We start from the raw sequence: 18,061 nt of genomic DNA on the forward strand, positions 1-18,061 counted from the left end.
AATCACAAAATGCTTCTGCAGTTAATTATGTAAATATATAACATTAACTAATACCCACAGGAATTTCTGCTGAAAGACACAGCACAAGGACATAAGAAAGTATAACATAGCATGAGCTACTGGTACATCATTCTGCTTTAATAAAGTCATTTGATTGTTTTATTTGTGGACAAGAGAATTCTTCTAAAATGAACTGCATGTGAAGTACAATTAAACTTAGAAGTATACTGTGAGCTTTCATACAGCTGCTAGCCTTGACTGATTCGGTAAAACGATATGTTTTCATTACTCTGATACATATGGTACAAGTACGTAAAACACTGTAAAACTACAGGACACAGACACTCTTGTCCACTAACCAGCTGGCCTTAACTTCAGACAAAAGATGGGAATGGTTAACAATACTTAAATTTAAAGCTCCAGGCCACATGACCTGAAGACCCCAGAGCTGACTGATTTTAAAAAAAGCTACAGTGTCTGACAATACCCTGTTTGATCAACTCATGTCCTGGACAGGAATATGAAAAAGAAGCAGGTTTATTTAACTTGTGAGGTCGGGTATGAAACGTCAATGAGATGATGTCAGCAGGCTGCGGTTTTGTTTAGTCCAGTAATGGAAAATGAAATGTAATATCTGTGTGTGTGTGGTACAAACACATATTTGTGCAGTGTGTGTGGTTGTTTCTGCCAACTACATGACCCCACCGCTCTCCGCTCCCCTGGGGCATTGTGGGTGAATCATAACCAATGTTGTTGTAAGCTGGAGAAAGGTGGCTAAAAGCCCCTGTGACTGATTGCTGTGAAGGGAGCACTAGACCATGTAAATACTTCAAAGAGCAGCAGGTCTTACAGAACTAAAGCCATAGTATAATGTTGATTCAATAGATGAGAATCAGTTAAGATTGTATAGAAAGTAGTTCAGTAGTACAGAAGACTTAAGTTAGACCATCTCCCAGGCCCACAGTAATGAAATTTGGTATATAATATACCAGCCACAATAAGCTTGGTGCCCAAATCATGTCTATGCACTTATCCACTTGTGTATATAGATGATTTAATAAGCAATTATACATGTACATGCATACTGTACATTACAGATATGTACATGTACACACAGATAGCCATTCCCCCAAATCTAATGAGATCTTGATAAGCCTGTTGTCACCACATCTAGTGTCTGTCATTGCCAGCATCACAACAGGAGGTAACTGAAGAAGGAAATCAAGTATAGGAGATACTCCTCTGCCAAAATGAACGACTGAACAGTAACATGTGTGAATCATAGGGAGCAAGTTAATGAAAGTCCTTTGGCAATATCCGTCAAGGGAGGGGCAACTACATAGAGATGGCATTTAGGAGCTGAAAGACCATAAATAACAAAATCACTTTCATTCTCTTTCAAGTTAATCCTCCCCCATTAACCAGAATACACCCAGGAAATAGGCTCGCGTCGCAGTGAAGAGGGACATCTGGTATCAAAAAGAAATCAAGGAAGTGTGCTGCAGCCAAAATAAAGATGCTCAGACTTTCTGAAAGTTTGTATTAATAACTCCATGCTAATTATACCCCGTCTAGCAAGAGCAGTCTTAGTCCCAGAATACAGTAAGTGAAGTGATGTCGTCCTACATATCCCTTCTAGTATGACACATCAAGGAAGGCCGTGGAGTGAGAATAAAGGCACCATCTCAGACACGAGCTGCCTTAAACTGTCTGTTTACTGATGGAGACACAAAGGAAGTTTTAAGACTGGGAAAACAGCACAAGGTCACACTTACTTCTTTTTTAAGAGGTGCTAACTTAAGACTCATTGTTGTCTTAGCTGATAGACAGAAGCACAAACTGCTCTATTCTTGAAATTAATACTATATTTATAATTGTGAAATGGCAAGATAACAAAGTAATGCAGATGCAAACATTTTGCCTCTCTTAGGGCGAAGAAACTCTGACTCCTGTCATCTTTCTAAGAAGTGAAATGGGCTTTCTTCTTGGCCATTAATAAGATCTTTGTCAACAGGATAACTCCATCACATCCCTTGTCTGGCATCAGGAATAACATAAAATATTATGTGGTGAGGTCAAAATGTGCAGTGCAGCAAGCTGAATATAAACATTAAAGTTTATTTTAGTCTGACCTTATGCACTGGGATTTCTCTGCCACTGATGCATTTTCTGAAGGAAAGTGTCAGAGGTTTGATTGTTCTGGTGTTGATGTAATGACTGCAGATTAGAGAGACAGTGAAGATACATAGAGTTAAATGCTACGTCAGCTGACGTATAGTAAGTGTTGAATGGTTGTGCATGGATTTCAAACCTATGGTGCTACGCTTGAGTTTAGATGATTCTGAATATGTATACATATGCCAGTGTGACTGCATGGTTCAGACTGGCATGGATTATTTCAGTACACCTAAAAGCCCAACGTGTTAGGTGGAACAGATCGTCTAAGCTGGAAGTGACACGATAGGAGACATGACTCAACTGATGGGAGTGGGTGGGTAAATAGGTCATGTTCCCTACCCAACAGAGAGCATCCCACTTTTCACTTTCACTCCCTGTGGTTGTTAGTGAAGTCGGCACACAGAGAAATCAATGGAAACCTAATGACAATAGATGGTAGTGGACCAGTGTTTGGAACATAACAGGTGGGAGGAGCTGTGCAAAGCTGATAGAGAAACCTACAGAGGTTTGAAAAAGTAGGCCAGAACACAGCAGTAAAGCAGTAATGACTCTCTGTGGTCCTTAGCAGGCAGATAATATGAAGTGCAACACAGTTACAGAAAAGCATTGGACTTGTAAAACCATAATGAAGCCTGTAGTCATAACATATTGTGATCTAATCCCTTTGCCTACATTACATTATACTAAGACATTAACACCAGCTACCAGACAAATGCTTGGTAAATTACTAACCCCCCAAAAAACTAAACTCCATGTTTCTTGGTCCTGGGCCTTATAGAGACACTGCAGTCCCCACCGAGATATATATATATATATATATATATATATATATATATATATATATATACTAGAAAAGTCATACCATCCTTCTCTGTGTGCATGGACCCTAAATTCATACCCATCTATAAACAAGCGTCATGAACTGAATAAATACTGTATGTTTATACAGGCAGGCATTAGATAGCTGAAAATAGTATATAACAATGGAAACTGTAATTCAAAAGAAAAAGTCAAACCAAAGCCCCAACTGCTGTCCACAACAAAGACACAAGTAACACAAGAAACATTTTTGACTCACTTATGGCAAATGTTGGAATCCTTTAAGAGTGTTGCAGTTGTACCTCTTTGTATATACTTACTAAGTACAATCCCCCTGCCACTGTTGCAGACTGATTCCTCACATCGAAAATCAGACTATTCTCAAAAGCAGAGCGGCATCTTTTATTCTCCTTTGATTTGTGTTGCAAACAGCTAAAGAGAAATGAACCATGTGCAGTTTTCATGCATTCTTTCAATCCCGCTGTCTTTATAAACTCATCAAAAAGGATGAAGAGGGATCCAGAAGATCCAAAGGCAGCACAGCAGACACCCTGCTGCAGTGCATGCTGTGTGTGTATGCAGCCCTGTTGAGAGACTGGGTCTGGGGATATGAGGTACTTCTACTTTTATCTCTGTAGCAGTTTCTCGCCTAACTCTCCAGTCCTGCATGTCTTTAGGCAGAATGGAAAATTGGTTGTATAGTATGTTATGTACATTATGTGTCTGTGTGTGCTTAGAGTCCACAAGAACTTCATTCCAGTTCCTGCCTGTCTAGAGTAGCACAGACCAGAACACGTGGAACTCCTTATCTCTCTAAGGTTTAATGTGGCTTAATACCTGAGAGGGCTGTAATATCACAATGGCCTTTGTTTTTATTTTTTCTAGGCTCTTCCTAGTAACAGGCCTTACAAATCAGATCATGCTTTAACATGGTTGAATGATGGCACTGATCCCTCTGTTGTAGATTGATCAGTGTAAATGACTGGAGCCTTAGAGCTGCGTCCTTCAAACAGCTGTGGTATTCTACCAGTTTACAAAAGCAGCTACCACAAATTGTACTCATATTCAACATGTCCGAACAAATCTTAGTACTGCTCACTTCCTACCACAGAGTGTAGGAAAAGAACCATTCCTGAATCTCTAGGCATGACCTGGATGCACACCATCATCCAGAGTCAGTGTGTGTGTTTGCAATTGAGGAGATAACATGGGGAGATTAGGACATATTAACCAATGCTGCTGGCAGTCAGGAGACAGATTAGAGATGGGAGGCTGTGTGGCCTGTTGTGATCATCAGTATGGCTGAGGCACTGCTACCCTCTCTGATTGCTACCTATTACATCATAGTGAACATGTAGTTAAAACCTGTGACATCCAATTCACACACACCAACAGAACAGAGCCAAGGGCAGGTTCCTAGTATTCATCATTACACTAAAGAGACACTCAATTAACTACAACATGCAAGTAACATGCCTTTTTTTGGTTGACAGTTCAGTACTTGGCCTATCATAACCTTTTGAACTTGGGATGCTTTTTTTGGCCTTTGTTCTTTCTTTCCTCCTGCGTGTGTGAGGGGAAAAAAGGGACAACTGTCATTTTATGCTGGCGGGGCCTGACAAGATGTGCAATGTCTAATTATCTCCTCTAGCCAGTGGATTAGTGAGCTAACACTACTGGCTGCCATGAGGCTGTGGGTTCTAGAGAACACAAACATGCCAATCTCAGATGAGATGGACAACTGCAACCAGATAATTATCCTAATATAAAGAGGGTTTTTAGTACTTAAAATCTGGGCTTGTTGATTTTATGAAAGAAGGAGTGAGAGGTTATTGAGGAAACAGTGGGATTGTGTTGCCTGGACAATGCATGATTTTCTGAAAAGTATAGAATATTTGGTAAATATGTAGTCTGCCTTCATTGGTTTGCATGTCTGTATATATTTATTTGTTTGTGTGTGAACATCCTTCCCCGTCTCACCAGTACCTGCCAGCTGAGGCTCAGAACAGCCACACAGATGCAACACCTCTATGTTGTTGTATTTTCAGTCCAGTGCACCGGCCTTTCTCGCTTGGTCGCTTGTATGTGTGTTGTAAAATTAGATTTGAGTGTACAATAATGATTCACGGGCCTCCTGCTTGCAGCATACTAATGCAAGACACCCAACAGAGGGTGTGCATTTGTGTCTGTGTGTAGTGAAGATGATGAGAAGGTATAAGGCTGTACAACTAAAGGAGCTCTACGCACTGCCGGAGCTTGTTCCAGGTAAAGGGCACGTCATACAGGCCAATTGAGTTACTTACATCGGGGCTCATTTGACAAACACCTACAGAGGGTAATGGAGAAGCACTGTACATTGTAGTGAACAGAAATGCGTGCTGGAGCAAGCTGATGAAGGGAAGGGGAGGGCTGCCCACTGGGGAAGCAGGAGCTAGCAGTGCTTGACAGTTGAAGAATTATCATTTCATAAACGCTATGCATTATTTATGTCTTATCCATCCATTGTCTTGGCACTTGCATTTACAGTACAGTAACCTTGAGAGATGACACTGGGCTACTAATGATGGAGAGAATATGATATAATGCTTGAAAAGATTGCTCTTCATTTAAGTATTATTACACACAGGGTTTTTTCCCCCCTAACTATTAGTGTTTCCTGTTTAATATACATCTTTTCTGACAGGCCTTACCATTATTACTGTATTATTTGTGTTGTCACTCAGATGTACAAAGCTGTAGAGGGGTAAAGTTAAGCAAACAGATCAGAGGTGAAAACAATATATAACTAAGATGCTTTTTTTTTTGTTGTTTTTTTTTTTTTCAAAGCTGGGGAAGAGATTGCACAGCACACACATCACTGAGTCTGCATTAAATTGGCTAAGGCAACTGTGGAATACCCTGGATACTTTCCAGACATTTAACCACCATTGAGGAGGAAGTAAACAATCTGTCTCCAATGCAGAACACAGAAATACAACCAAGTCAGGGAGACGGGGGAAGAAGACAGAAACCCTCTCTGGCTGGCACATTTAGCACAGCTGGTACTACAATTATGATGATCGTAACGGGCATGTAGCAACCTTTTCTATACACTCTGGTAGTATCAGTATACACTGTATACTCGGTATATGGAAGACAGCATAACTTTACTCGTCCTTATATAATCTGGGTCTTGTCATTTTCCCTGAAAGAGCCAAGCCATCTCAGTGCTGGCAGATGACACGATGGGAGAAATTGGGTGTCTGTATGAATCCTAACCAACATGAGCCCTGCCCAGCAGGCTAGTGCATTACTTGGTGCCCCCTGAGATGAAACAGGCAAGAGCTTTACATAACCCTGGCAGCATCCAAGATAATCCTCAAATTTTGTCTATGTGGCAGAGCCAAAGTGCCTGCTTTTGTTGTTATTCCTTGCTCTCTTGTTCTCATGTACAGCATGAGCAAACAATTTTGTGCAATTGGACACTTAACACTGGATATTAAATAATTGTGAGAATGTTATGCATAGAGGGGTACATAAACATTTTGTTTTCTGCTGCCCCAAGTACATACTGTAATGGAAACTCTAAATTACCTCAGTCAATATTTGGCATATCTTGACAAACACAAGTAATGGATTGCCAGAGAAATAAAACCAATATGCAAATAGCTGAATTTGCCCAGGCAATATGGTGTCCATTTGTCTATCGAAGACTGTCAGATAGAAGTATCTAATGCAGCTGTAAAAAGTCATTAAGATGATAACTCTAACAAAAGCAATCAGTACAAGCTTTGAGTTGTGGCCTTTTTTTGTCTCACGTACTGTACAATACACATACATTTGTTTAAGCCTCATGAGTAAACAACAAAAGAAAAGGGAGCACAGAGCATAGTGGGAATAGTAGCTACCACTGAATATCTGTGTTTTGACTTAGAGAGAGAACCAGGCTGATGAATAACTAGCAGAGGCATGCTGCAGTGTTGGCAATGGACCAAGTACTGTACACACTGTGCAGCCTGTTGACTTCAGTAGTGTTTATGTGGGTTTTAGATCAAACTGGACAGTATGAATTAAATGTCTTCAAGGCTATCACTATAGAAGGCCAACTGGAACAAAACTCAAGTTTAAGATTCTTTAATAATGTAAAAAAAAGTGATCCATAAAGGCTTGAGGGGTGCCCATTTTGGGAACTGGAACTCCTGGACCATGCAAACTTCTGAAATAAGGATCCACTCTTAGAAAAAAACACTCAGGATTTATTGGAAAGTTTACATATTATATCTGTGCTTTAATGTCTCCCCAGCGAATTTGCATGTGCATAGTCTGTACTATGGCAGCTGTCAGGAGCCACATTTCTAGCCTTCTGTTAATGTGGTGTTGACTCAGCAGTTTGCCTCATTGCTCCGATTAAATAGCTTAATTCTTGTTTACTCTGGAGGAAACATACACCCTGCTTCTTTCCCACTTACTATAACCTGACTACTGACTGTTTCTGCTTAGCTGAGATTTAGAGCTGCCCTGTTGTTAAACATGAACTTTTATGGAATAAAACTATAAAACAGTGAGTCCATTAGTGAAATAAACCCAGATTTGATTGTCAGGCTGGGTGAAGGTTTGTTAAATTTGAATAATCTGGACAATAGAGGAGAAATGCACATGCTGCATTTGGTTATTTGGAATATAAAACAACATATTCTTTCATGGTCTATTAACACAATGCAAATGTCGGCATTAATTAAAGTTAGCATGCAATATAAAAATGGTACTTATAATAGTCTGATTCAAAAGATGTGAATTGCTGAGATTAAGCCTCTTGATCAACTACTGCATTCAGCTTCTGTAAAGTCTGTTGCCATTCTCACTAATGGACAATGACAAGCGGTCTGCTTGTCAGCTGACAAGCTCCATGCAAATGGTGGAAAAGCTAGAAAAACACTGTGGTAAGAGAAAAAAGATGCAGCAAAAGATGTAGGTACTATATTTATCTGAAGCACTGCAAGTTAAGGCCAGCCTTTTTAAATTTGTTTTTAAAAATGCAGCATGGGACAAAGTTTATCACATCTCATCTCAAAGACAGTGATGGTTCAGGACCACATTTTTCCTATAGTGGCTGGTGCAGTGCATATTCAGTGTATAAGTACTGTGCCATGCTCTGCATACGGTATATTAAAGCAGATGTGTACATTTATTAATACTTATAACAAACCAGTCGAGTTCTCAACTTAAATGGTTCTAGTCATTTGCTTCTTTAATTGATTCTGTTTGGCTGTGACTGGCTGTGAAGGTGAATAAGAGAGAAGTGCTAATTAAATACTCATTGATAAAATGTAATAGACTTGACAACTTTTCTCTGCCTCACTTTTCCACTGGTCTCCAGACTAGTTTTTCGTTAATGTTGTCATACACACCCACTCCTGCTGTTCGTGCCTTTAGATTAAACTCCAGAGGAACCCTAACACTGAGGAAATAAGTCTGTAAAAAATGTGTGTGGTTGCAGGAACTGTTACAGATTAAAAAAAAAAAAAGTAATTTAATTTAATTTACAGTTTATGCTGGGCTACTAAAACAATACTCTTTCATACATGGCAGCTTATTGGACATACACAAAGTCTTACTGTGGCTTACTATTATCAACAATACACATGCACTCACTGTCAATGTAGACAGGCCTGAAGACACATCATCAAAATGTTAATATTAATGCAAATTGCATATTTAAGCTCCTACATGTGACCAGAGAGGTCTGGATAAGCACAACAGAACTTACAGTGTTGATCTAAAGGTTGAGTCATGGCAACTGGACTTTCAGTTTTTTTTAACTCGAAATATTTCAACACCCATCCAAGTGGCTTCATCAGTCTGATGTGACATTGACACACTTCTGCCAATCTGCTCTCTCCAGGGACCAAATCACATTATCGTCCACATTTTTTATTCATGCATAGTCTATTTATGTATCGACTTAGAGGAAGACTTGTTGCTTTTATTCAGAAAGACAGACTGCAATGGGAAGAAGGAAAATTAAGCAGAACCATTACTGTAGGATCAGTGCATCCGCAGGCTGCATGTTTGTCTCTTGTTAACATTGCAGAATAATGTAGAGAACTCGGTGAGACACTGCGGTGGCATACTGTTATCAGGAGCGACACTGGCCCCCTGAACTGTAATTGTGCTGTGTTGATTGTGGTGAATCACCACCACACATTTTGCATTAGGTGTGGGGAATGGACAGGGCTACTACTCATTCCTCTTGCGCTTCTGCTTACATTTTCTTGGCTGAGTGAGCAGCAGATTAGTTGTAGTTTGTCAATAAAGCTGAAACAGATTAGATAGTGGCCTGAATGTTGAGCAGCACAGGTGCTGGATCTCATTACCCTGTCTGTAAAAGACATACCACATTAACGATTTCATTACATTGCTTTAGATAATCTTAGAGCTGCTTACAGTTTCTTAAGAGGGTAATTGGTTATTTTATGGATGTGATTAGTTTATGTTGATGTAGCTTTTTAAAACAAAGTCTCATATTGCCCTAGTTGGACTTTTTTAGTTGAGTCACAAAATGTTTATGCGTCTCCCTATAGTGGGCCTGTACTTTCATAACTATACTCAATCATGGCTGAATGCAGTTTTCAAAACAGTCCTTGTTCACAACTTCACAACCATACAAAACAACTTCACAACTTCACAACCATACAAAACATAAGCATATTGAAAAAGCAGTGTAAAAATTCAATATGAAGGAATACCAATCCTGAGCAAGTTTCAAAAATCTGCAAGCTGTAGTGACAGGAGGATGCAACATACTTATCTAAATAATGTGTTTCAAGTCTTTTTGTCAGGCTGTCATGTAAATTACTCTTGTATGAGTCATCTAACATCTAAGTCACAGCATTTCCAACAAAAAAAAAAAAGTTTAACTTCTTATCGGGTTTATCTCACACAAGTGAAAACATACACTTAATCTTCACACCCTGTACTTCTGCATTTACGTCTCTGCTGTACATGGATATCTGGCTGTCTGTGTATATACTGCATAGTCTGGAAGTATAAACACAAAGTCTTGCAGTCCTCTGAATTATATATGGGATATTTACACAGATCTGCCCCATAGGCACAATCTTTTGTTTCTGCTGTGGAGCAATAGAACAAAGCAAAAAGACGCAAAGGAGATTTGAAGATGAAGCAGAAGAGGAATCAAGAGGTGGTGACAGACTGATCTAAGGAGAGGAAGATGGAGAACAAACTTAGTGACAGGAGGGAGCGCACACAGGCTCCAGGATGGAGGAAGGAAGACCACTGCTTTCTGTACACTGTTCACTGCAGTGCTGTAGTGATGAGCTGATATGATTTGTACTCATACTCTTGAGTGCCACAGTCCAACTATCCATGCTGTTGATGCATTGTTGTGTCAAGCATATGTCTGGTGACATGTGAAGCTGGTGTCCTGGTCACTCCAGTGTAGGTGATATTCATTGGAGCTGTGTGTGTAGGCTACTGACGCTGTAAAAGCCTTGTTAAACCTTAATTTAATGTTTATACCTTTGAGAACATTTTTCATTGTCAGCGAGTCACCTACAGCAGACACACTCTAGTGTCCCAAATAGACAAACATCAATAAAACCTTTAATGACCTCCATGAACACAGATCTCTATCTGCAGGCCTTAAAAATTACTGAATGCCTTGAAGACCTAGAAGCTATTAAAGCCTTAAATTTGATTATGTTATGTAATATTTTGTCTTGCTTAGCATAGACAGTAATATTAGTTATAAATTTGTGAGGTTGGGGAAACCAGGAAGCTCATTTAGTCCTAATGGATTGAAGTGTTTGATTTTAGCAAAAACTTAAATTAGTATATTAATCCATACTTCAGTTTTTCTGCCAGTTATTTTGGACCAGACAAAAATGGATAGAATGTGAGGCATAGAGGCGCCACTCCTCCTCCATATGAGACAATATATAGGACTCTTTGTGATCATTTTTCATTTCGTTGCCGTGGTTTTGTCTTGTCTTGACAGTTTTTTTTCTGTCTTTGTCCTGCATAGTGACATTCAATAAAAATATATACCAGTATTGGCCTTGTGCCCTCTACACCTGTTCCACACGTGAGTCTAGGTCATATCAGTTGACTAATTATTGCTAGGAAACATATGCATATACAGTTGGGAAGTACTGATAAAGTAATATGTCAATTAAAGGCCTTATTGTTTGTTTTTTGTCCTTTGATATATATATATATATATATATATATATATATATATATACTTTTTGTTGTTATTAAAATAGTCTTAAACTGCAGTAACCCTACTAGAAACACTGTCTTTTACGTTTGCTTTTTATGCATACAGTATAATAGCTGTCATTAATTATTCAGTATCACCCAACTATATAGTGAAAATGAACAACCAACCAGAGCTCCTAGTGGAATAGCATGTGCTGCAGTCTGCTGTGACTACAAATGCTGTTTAACATGTAGCTAAATGTTAGGTTAGGGGTCTAGAAACTAGGAAAATCCATAAAAATCATTAACACGTGTAACACAAAGCAGTTGGTATGCTGTTGCCATGGTAACAACAGGGCAAGGCTGACTTCCCTTCTCAGATTGTTCAAAACATACAACCTTCCTGCGTTTTTCTTTTCAAATGCTATTTCCCAAATCTATCAAAATACACAGCTAGTGTATTGCTGCTTCTGCGTTATTAATACTGTTTGGTAAGAATTTTAGCAGCTCTCTTTTGTAGACTGTTGTTTTGTGTGTCTGTGTAGCCTGCTCTGCTCATTTAGCGGTTTGCATCTGCATCATGCATCAACATTATTGACGTCCTCATGAGCAGCTTGCGTAATAGCTGTAGTCTCCCCTCGTTCCTTTGTAAATTCAGTCACGTCCAACTAGAGCTGCAGCCAAACTGAATAATACATCTGTACTTCTCTGGCAAGACCTCCACGAGTATTCCACTTCTTTATCGCTCTCTCACTTTTTCATAAGGATATGTGTGTGTGCTCGAGTCCTACAGGATTCACACAGACGACCTTCAACAGGTTAACGGATATCTGAGTGCAAAAAATACTGCACCAAACAGAAGACAGAGCAATACATATCAGAGAACATATCAGTAGTAAAATCATTCACATCTTACCTATCAGGCAGTCTGCAAAGAAAAGCAATTTCTACAATCTTAGCACTCTATTTATGGATAAGTGATAAATGAAGCAGTCCACGAGCCTGAGTGCCAGACAGTGCAGGTTATGGTAACATGCTTGGAGCTCAAAGAGATTTTGATTTATTTTATGTTTAACTTTACTGCGTGTCCTAAAACTGTACAAGGGTTGATAACATATACAGCAAGCAGGCATATACTCATGCTGCTGCAAGCACTTAAGAAGGAAAAAAACAGAGGTAGAGGAAAAGGTGAACAAGGTTGTGGAAGGAGAAAAGTAATTTTTAGAAAGGAAGGAAGGAAGGCAGCAGGCAAGAGGGTAGGCTGCAGCCACTAAGACCAGACAGCCGCAGAAGCATAGGAAGCACCGGGAAGAGTGGGGAGGGGGGACTGGTTGATGTGCAGTCTGTAGCCTAATACATCACTATTTAATCATGAATATGAAACATTTCAATCTTACATATTCAGAAAAGGAAGATAAGAGTTTCACCTTTTTTTTTTTTTTTTGTTCAGTGAGGCCATTTGAAGTAGAAGCACAAACTGAAATTGTCTAGTCATTGAGCTCATTAGGGCAGCAGCTGCTTCCATCTACTGTATAACCCCTTTATTTTTTGCACTTTGTTTTGGTCTGTGCATGCGCCTCAGGGTGGCATTGACCGAGTTAATGGTTCAGGATAGGGAGGGGTGAGCAGGAGCTACAGATGCCATGCTCCTTAGTCCATGATAAGGGGTGTGCTGGGAGACACACATTCTCACACACACACACACACACACACACACACACACACACACTGACAAAGACATCGCACCAGGCGGAGCAGAGTGGCCCAGAGAGAGATGCCTTCCTACAGGTTTTCTGCAAGCAAACATACTCTAAACATTCAGTCCTTTACTATGCTTAAGCACACACATGTGCACACCCACGTACACACATTTGTGCAAAACAAACACATGCTGGAAAGGGGCTGAAGCGCACTAAATGCTCTCAGTAAAATGAAAGAAAATTTTCTAACGATGGAGAATATGAGAGAGAAGGGGGGGAAACGAGACGGGAGTGGGCAGGGGAGATGAGGAGCATCAGCAAATCAAAACAAGGAGGGGGTGTGAACAAACCTTCGGGCTCTGCGCTCTCTTTGTGGACGACTTGCTTCAGGGGGCAGCAGAAGATTTCGTGACACTTAGCACGAAAGGGGGACCCTTTACTCCTTATATCCGCAGAGTGGATGGAGTCCTGCCGTAACATAATGTACTCCTGGGTACCTGGGGCAGCGTCATCCTGGACTGTGGTGGTGCCGTAACAGAATGAACTGGGGTTAGAAAGCTCACCACACAACAAAACAAAAGAAAACAACAACAACAGTAAAAACACAAGGCAGAAACACAGGCAAATAAAAAGACATCAAACATTAGCAACAGCAATATCTTTAAATAACAGTACTATAGCACAAGGGAGAGAGGGACACTAGAATAAGAAAGCAATAGGCCTACTGTAGATCAAGAACACCATGCTCACAAAATAACTCAAATTAAACACAATCGTATAACAGTGGGGGTTCATTAAAGATATTCTCAGTCGCTGAAAAGGAAAAGTGGTAACAAACAGGGATAATGCAAAAGGGACAGACCAGTTTGATGTTCAGAATCAGTGTTATGGCAGGATTTTGGCAGGCACTGAACCAGGAGCGGCGGCACTTGAATAAGGTAATTATAGGGCTGGTGGATGGGTACAACAAGGCTGTGGCATTGCAAGGCAACCATGCAGTGTGCTACTGTATGTGTGGAATCAGCATCACTTACACTGAGGTGAGGTGGTGGGTGATTATGATCCCCTGTTTACTACAAAACCACCCCAATCATTGTATGAGTAGGCAAGCAGATGCATTAAGGCATGCGCAGTCCACAGGTTACACTGCAGCTTTCATGACTTCATGCATACTATAAGCGAGCTTCTATGACATCACAGTCCATTATGGGTCTATAGGAATTCTGTACTGGGATCCTGTGAAAGTCCTGTGAAAAGCTGTTCTGGCTCTGTGTTTGGACCCATCCTCTTTTGGGTACAGTCCCTGCTTGGCTTCGATCTCTGACCTATTTTCTCTGTGTTGATGGATTTGCAACTGTATGAGGAAATCGGCACAAACAAATTATACCTTCTTCATAGATTTGAGTGTTGTGCCTTTCTGACACAGGCAGAATTAGAATATACTAAACACTAGAGTGCACACTCCAATTGTATAGAAAAAGCTGTTGGATAAAAAGCACTTTAGAGGAAAAGTGAATGAAGACATGACCTCACACTATGTCAGAGCCTAATGAGAATGCAGAAGCGAAGGTTTGTGTGGTGTATGTAGAAATAATTATATGAATTAATCTGCAAACTATTTGAATAACAAGTAATCAGACCTGTGTGGGTGTGATGTTAACAGCAACAACCTACAGAACAGGAAATAAAGAGCTAAAGGCATTTACTATTGATAGCTGGCCATATGGGTACTTTTATTCATAAAACCCTTTTAGACACATAACATATTTCATTGAACCGAACTGTTCTCCAATTGAATACAATATGCCACGGGGGTCATTTAATGGCAGTAAAAGAGGCCTGTTATTGATTTCAGGTGTTGGCTTTTATGTACGATTTTTCAAACCAAAAGTGAGTGAAACAAACTGAAAAACATGGAGCCTGTTCTAACTGACCTCACTTTCTGAGTTGCACGTGTCTTTCAAAACAAACTTTTAGCAGTAAGCCACAAATTCTGAAGATGGGTCCAAATCTGAACTCTCATGTGCAAGATAAGAAAAGGCTCACTCTATCCAGAAGGCCAGCTATTGTTTGGCACAAGCCTAACTCATGTGTTGCTCCAAAAAAGACAAATACTGACAGGCAGCAGATAATTCACTTATATGCCAAATGCACTGCATCACCACAGGCCTTTTCTCCTATGGGACTTATCAGTATTTTAGTGTGTCCTTCAGGCTCCTGGATAACCTGCTACACTAACACCTACACATCAGCAAAAGGTTCCAAAAACTCCACAGATGCTATCCATGCCAGACCCTCAGTGCGAAAACTGCAGCGCTGCTGAAACTTTAATGGTTCTTTGGAATAACAGAGAGATGAGGTCTATGTTTCCTTTCAGGAAAATGACCCCATTCTCTGCTCCCAAGACACGGAAGTGCTGCTGCTGTGCCCGAGCCAATAGTCACTGAGCTATGCTAAGATAATCTACCCGTTTATAATACCCCAACTGTCCACAGAGAGATAAAAAACAACATTGCTGAGGAACAAAAAGTTTCCCTCTCCCCTTAAACCAGTGATATGCTGATAATCTCCACATTGTCCTTTCAGATTCTTTTCTCCCCAGACAAATGAAGGAAATAATACAGGGTTTGTGTCCTCTGCACGAGACAGGTATTAAGGTTAGCTGGCAGAGGTCCAGCTCCAAAAGTGCCTACTGCTACAAACAGTAATGCACAGTGCAGTTGCTTTCTTTCTGGCTGTTTATATCTAAATGCTCCTAACAGAGATCATAGCTGAGGTAGAAAATGTGTGTATGTGACAGGGACAGTAGACTCTGGGGAGCTTCAACAAACGTCTAATTCAAACCGGCATTTATTAATGAGCCCTGTAACTGCTGGCTCATCAGAGGTAATAAAAATGAGTGACGGAGGGGCTAAGAGGAGGAACAGGCGAGGAGGTGGACACCATCTTTTACAGCCTGTCTTCTTCATCCTTGCCCCAGCCTTGATGAAGAGTGCATATTGGTATTGAAGGATGCCTGATGGATGGCACAACAGAGCCTGGGATCTCACACTCTATCAGACCAGCCATTCAAAGTGAGCTGTCACCCAGGTTCATGATAGTCTGTGATCTACAGGCACCAGTACTGCCACTCTGGACCTTCAACAGACTGCAATAGATGTCCTTGCACCTCTGACAGGAATAAATCTCAGAGTAAGGAGAAATGCGTACAAATAGGAAGAGGGAGGGAGGTGAGATGTGTCTTGCTTCGGTTAGTTGCTCATCTATTTAAAGTCCCTTATGAATGACGGGGCATGTTCAGGTTTTATGGCAGCAATATGGTAGATGTGCTGTCTGTGTGGGCAGTATTTATTGTATGGAGTATAAAGTTAGTCAATGACTGTGCTGTGCATATGTTCACTTGTATACATCTATTGGAGAGAAGAGCAGGCTTAATTTGATGAAGCATCATGCTCACACATGCCACCTGTGTCTCCCTGTTCAAATAGGGCTCAAGGACGTGTGTAATCAAACTGAAGCCCTGTCAGGTCCAGAGAAATGAACTATACTACTTTATATGTGGTGCAATGACTCAAGTCATCAAAAAGGTGGAGCACATTCATCATGACTTGACAAAGGACATTCTGACTAAATTAGAATCAGAATTAAGCACAGAAGCTGGTGCGTATCCTGAGGTTTGTAATTCGAAAATAGCCTGGCCTCAATGTAGTTTTACAAGAAGCAGAATCTAGCACATTGTCTTCTGGGATGCCTTCAGTTCAGTGTGAGTTCCATCTCAAGAAAGAATAGTTTTATTTTGGCTGTAAGTCACCTTGCAGGCAGTAGAGAAAGTGAGTCGAGTTGAACCTGGGGTTTTCTTTGAAACGCAGAATGAGCTTGCATTTTTATTCATACTGTTTCATCTATCTCAGCTTGTTTGTCCCTCTATCTCCTTCTTTGTCTCTTTCTCCCATTTGTTTTTTTGTTTGTTGTTGTTGTTATTCCATTTTCTTTTATAAACAGAGGCTCTACATCTTGAGAAGCTAGCTCGGGATGTATGTCATATGTCTCATTAGTGTAAAGAAGCATAAACAGTGCAATTCCCACTAATGCTATCAGTAAATCAAATGCAAAACAATATGATCATGGCTCCTCCATGCCAAAGCACTCCATCTGTAGCAATGTACAGTATGTAAACAGTATGAACACCCACCATGTTCATTATGATACTGTGTCCCAGAAAAGGACCTGTAAACTACCTTAAATTATGACTAAACTTAAATAAAGTATATAGTCAGGTAAATGTGCTTTTTTAGAACCTGGCATATATCTAGACATATGGAGCTGATCTTTGAGGCACCTACAGGTTGTGTATGATGAGGAGATACCATGAAGCCCCACATGGAGCATGTTGATTATTCTGACCTCTACTCTGACTGACAGACTTTCACATACAGTACAGCTTAAGCCCCATAAAGTTTGGTGGTTATGAATACCTGTGTCTGTGTGCGCTTGCAGAAGGGGGGGTTGAGTGGGTTGGGGGGAGATCAAGAGTGATACTACTGCCTGCCAATATGGCATGTCTGCAGAGATGAATGTGATGAAACTGCTGCTGGAATACTCCTAACCCATATGAAAAAGTATTGATCCAGTATCTTACAGAGACACCAGTTTGCCTCATTCTGATAGCTTCTTTAGCTTCAGGGTTAGTAGTGTTAGTAGTACTCATGCAGTTCCCATTTGATGAGTCAGATATGTGTCATATGCTATCTGTTTATGAACATCATTGTGTGTCATGTTGGTGTTAGATGCTAGACTGAAACCATAGAGAATACCTAGTATTTTAACATCAAATAACGGCTATGTCAAACTGACAGTTTACAGACAGAATGACTCAATCAGCTTCTAGTTCAATGGGTCACATGTTACCATTAATATCCAGTAGCATATCTAAAAACAGTGATCAGTTAACATCTTCAAAGACTCTCAAGTACATACGAAGAGTCTAAGACTTAGGGGAGGATATTTTAGGAATTGTTATATAATTACCACCTGAATACTTGTATATTGTTTGATTCAAATGATGCAACTACATTAGAAATAACAGCTCCTCTTTCCTTTCTGTTCATACAGACACTGACCTCTGAACTCAAATCTGTTGTAACTATCCTTGTTACCTTTTCACC

The 18,061-nt window shown here is 40.2% G+C and overlaps 1 protein-coding gene across 2 annotated transcripts in view; it reads right to left on the bottom strand.

Moving 5' to 3' along the window:
* The window catches only part of fgf13a (fibroblast growth factor 13a), a 76,931-nt gene that overhangs the window by 28,810 nt on the left and 30,060 nt on the right, over positions 1 to 18,061 (bottom strand). For both annotated transcript variants that reach the window (XM_026331100.1, XM_026331101.1), the window contains exon 3: positions 13,247 to 13,414. In XM_026331100.1, the coding sequence (XP_026186885.1) occupies positions 13,247 to 13,414 (168 nt within the window). The remainder of the gene's footprint in view (positions 1 to 13,246; positions 13,415 to 18,061) is intronic.

This window comes from Mastacembelus armatus, chromosome 10 (assembly GCF_900324485.2).
Source record: "Mastacembelus armatus chromosome 10, fMasArm1.2, whole genome shotgun sequence".
Taxonomy (NCBI): Eukaryota; Metazoa; Chordata; class Actinopteri; order Synbranchiformes; family Mastacembelidae; genus Mastacembelus; species Mastacembelus armatus.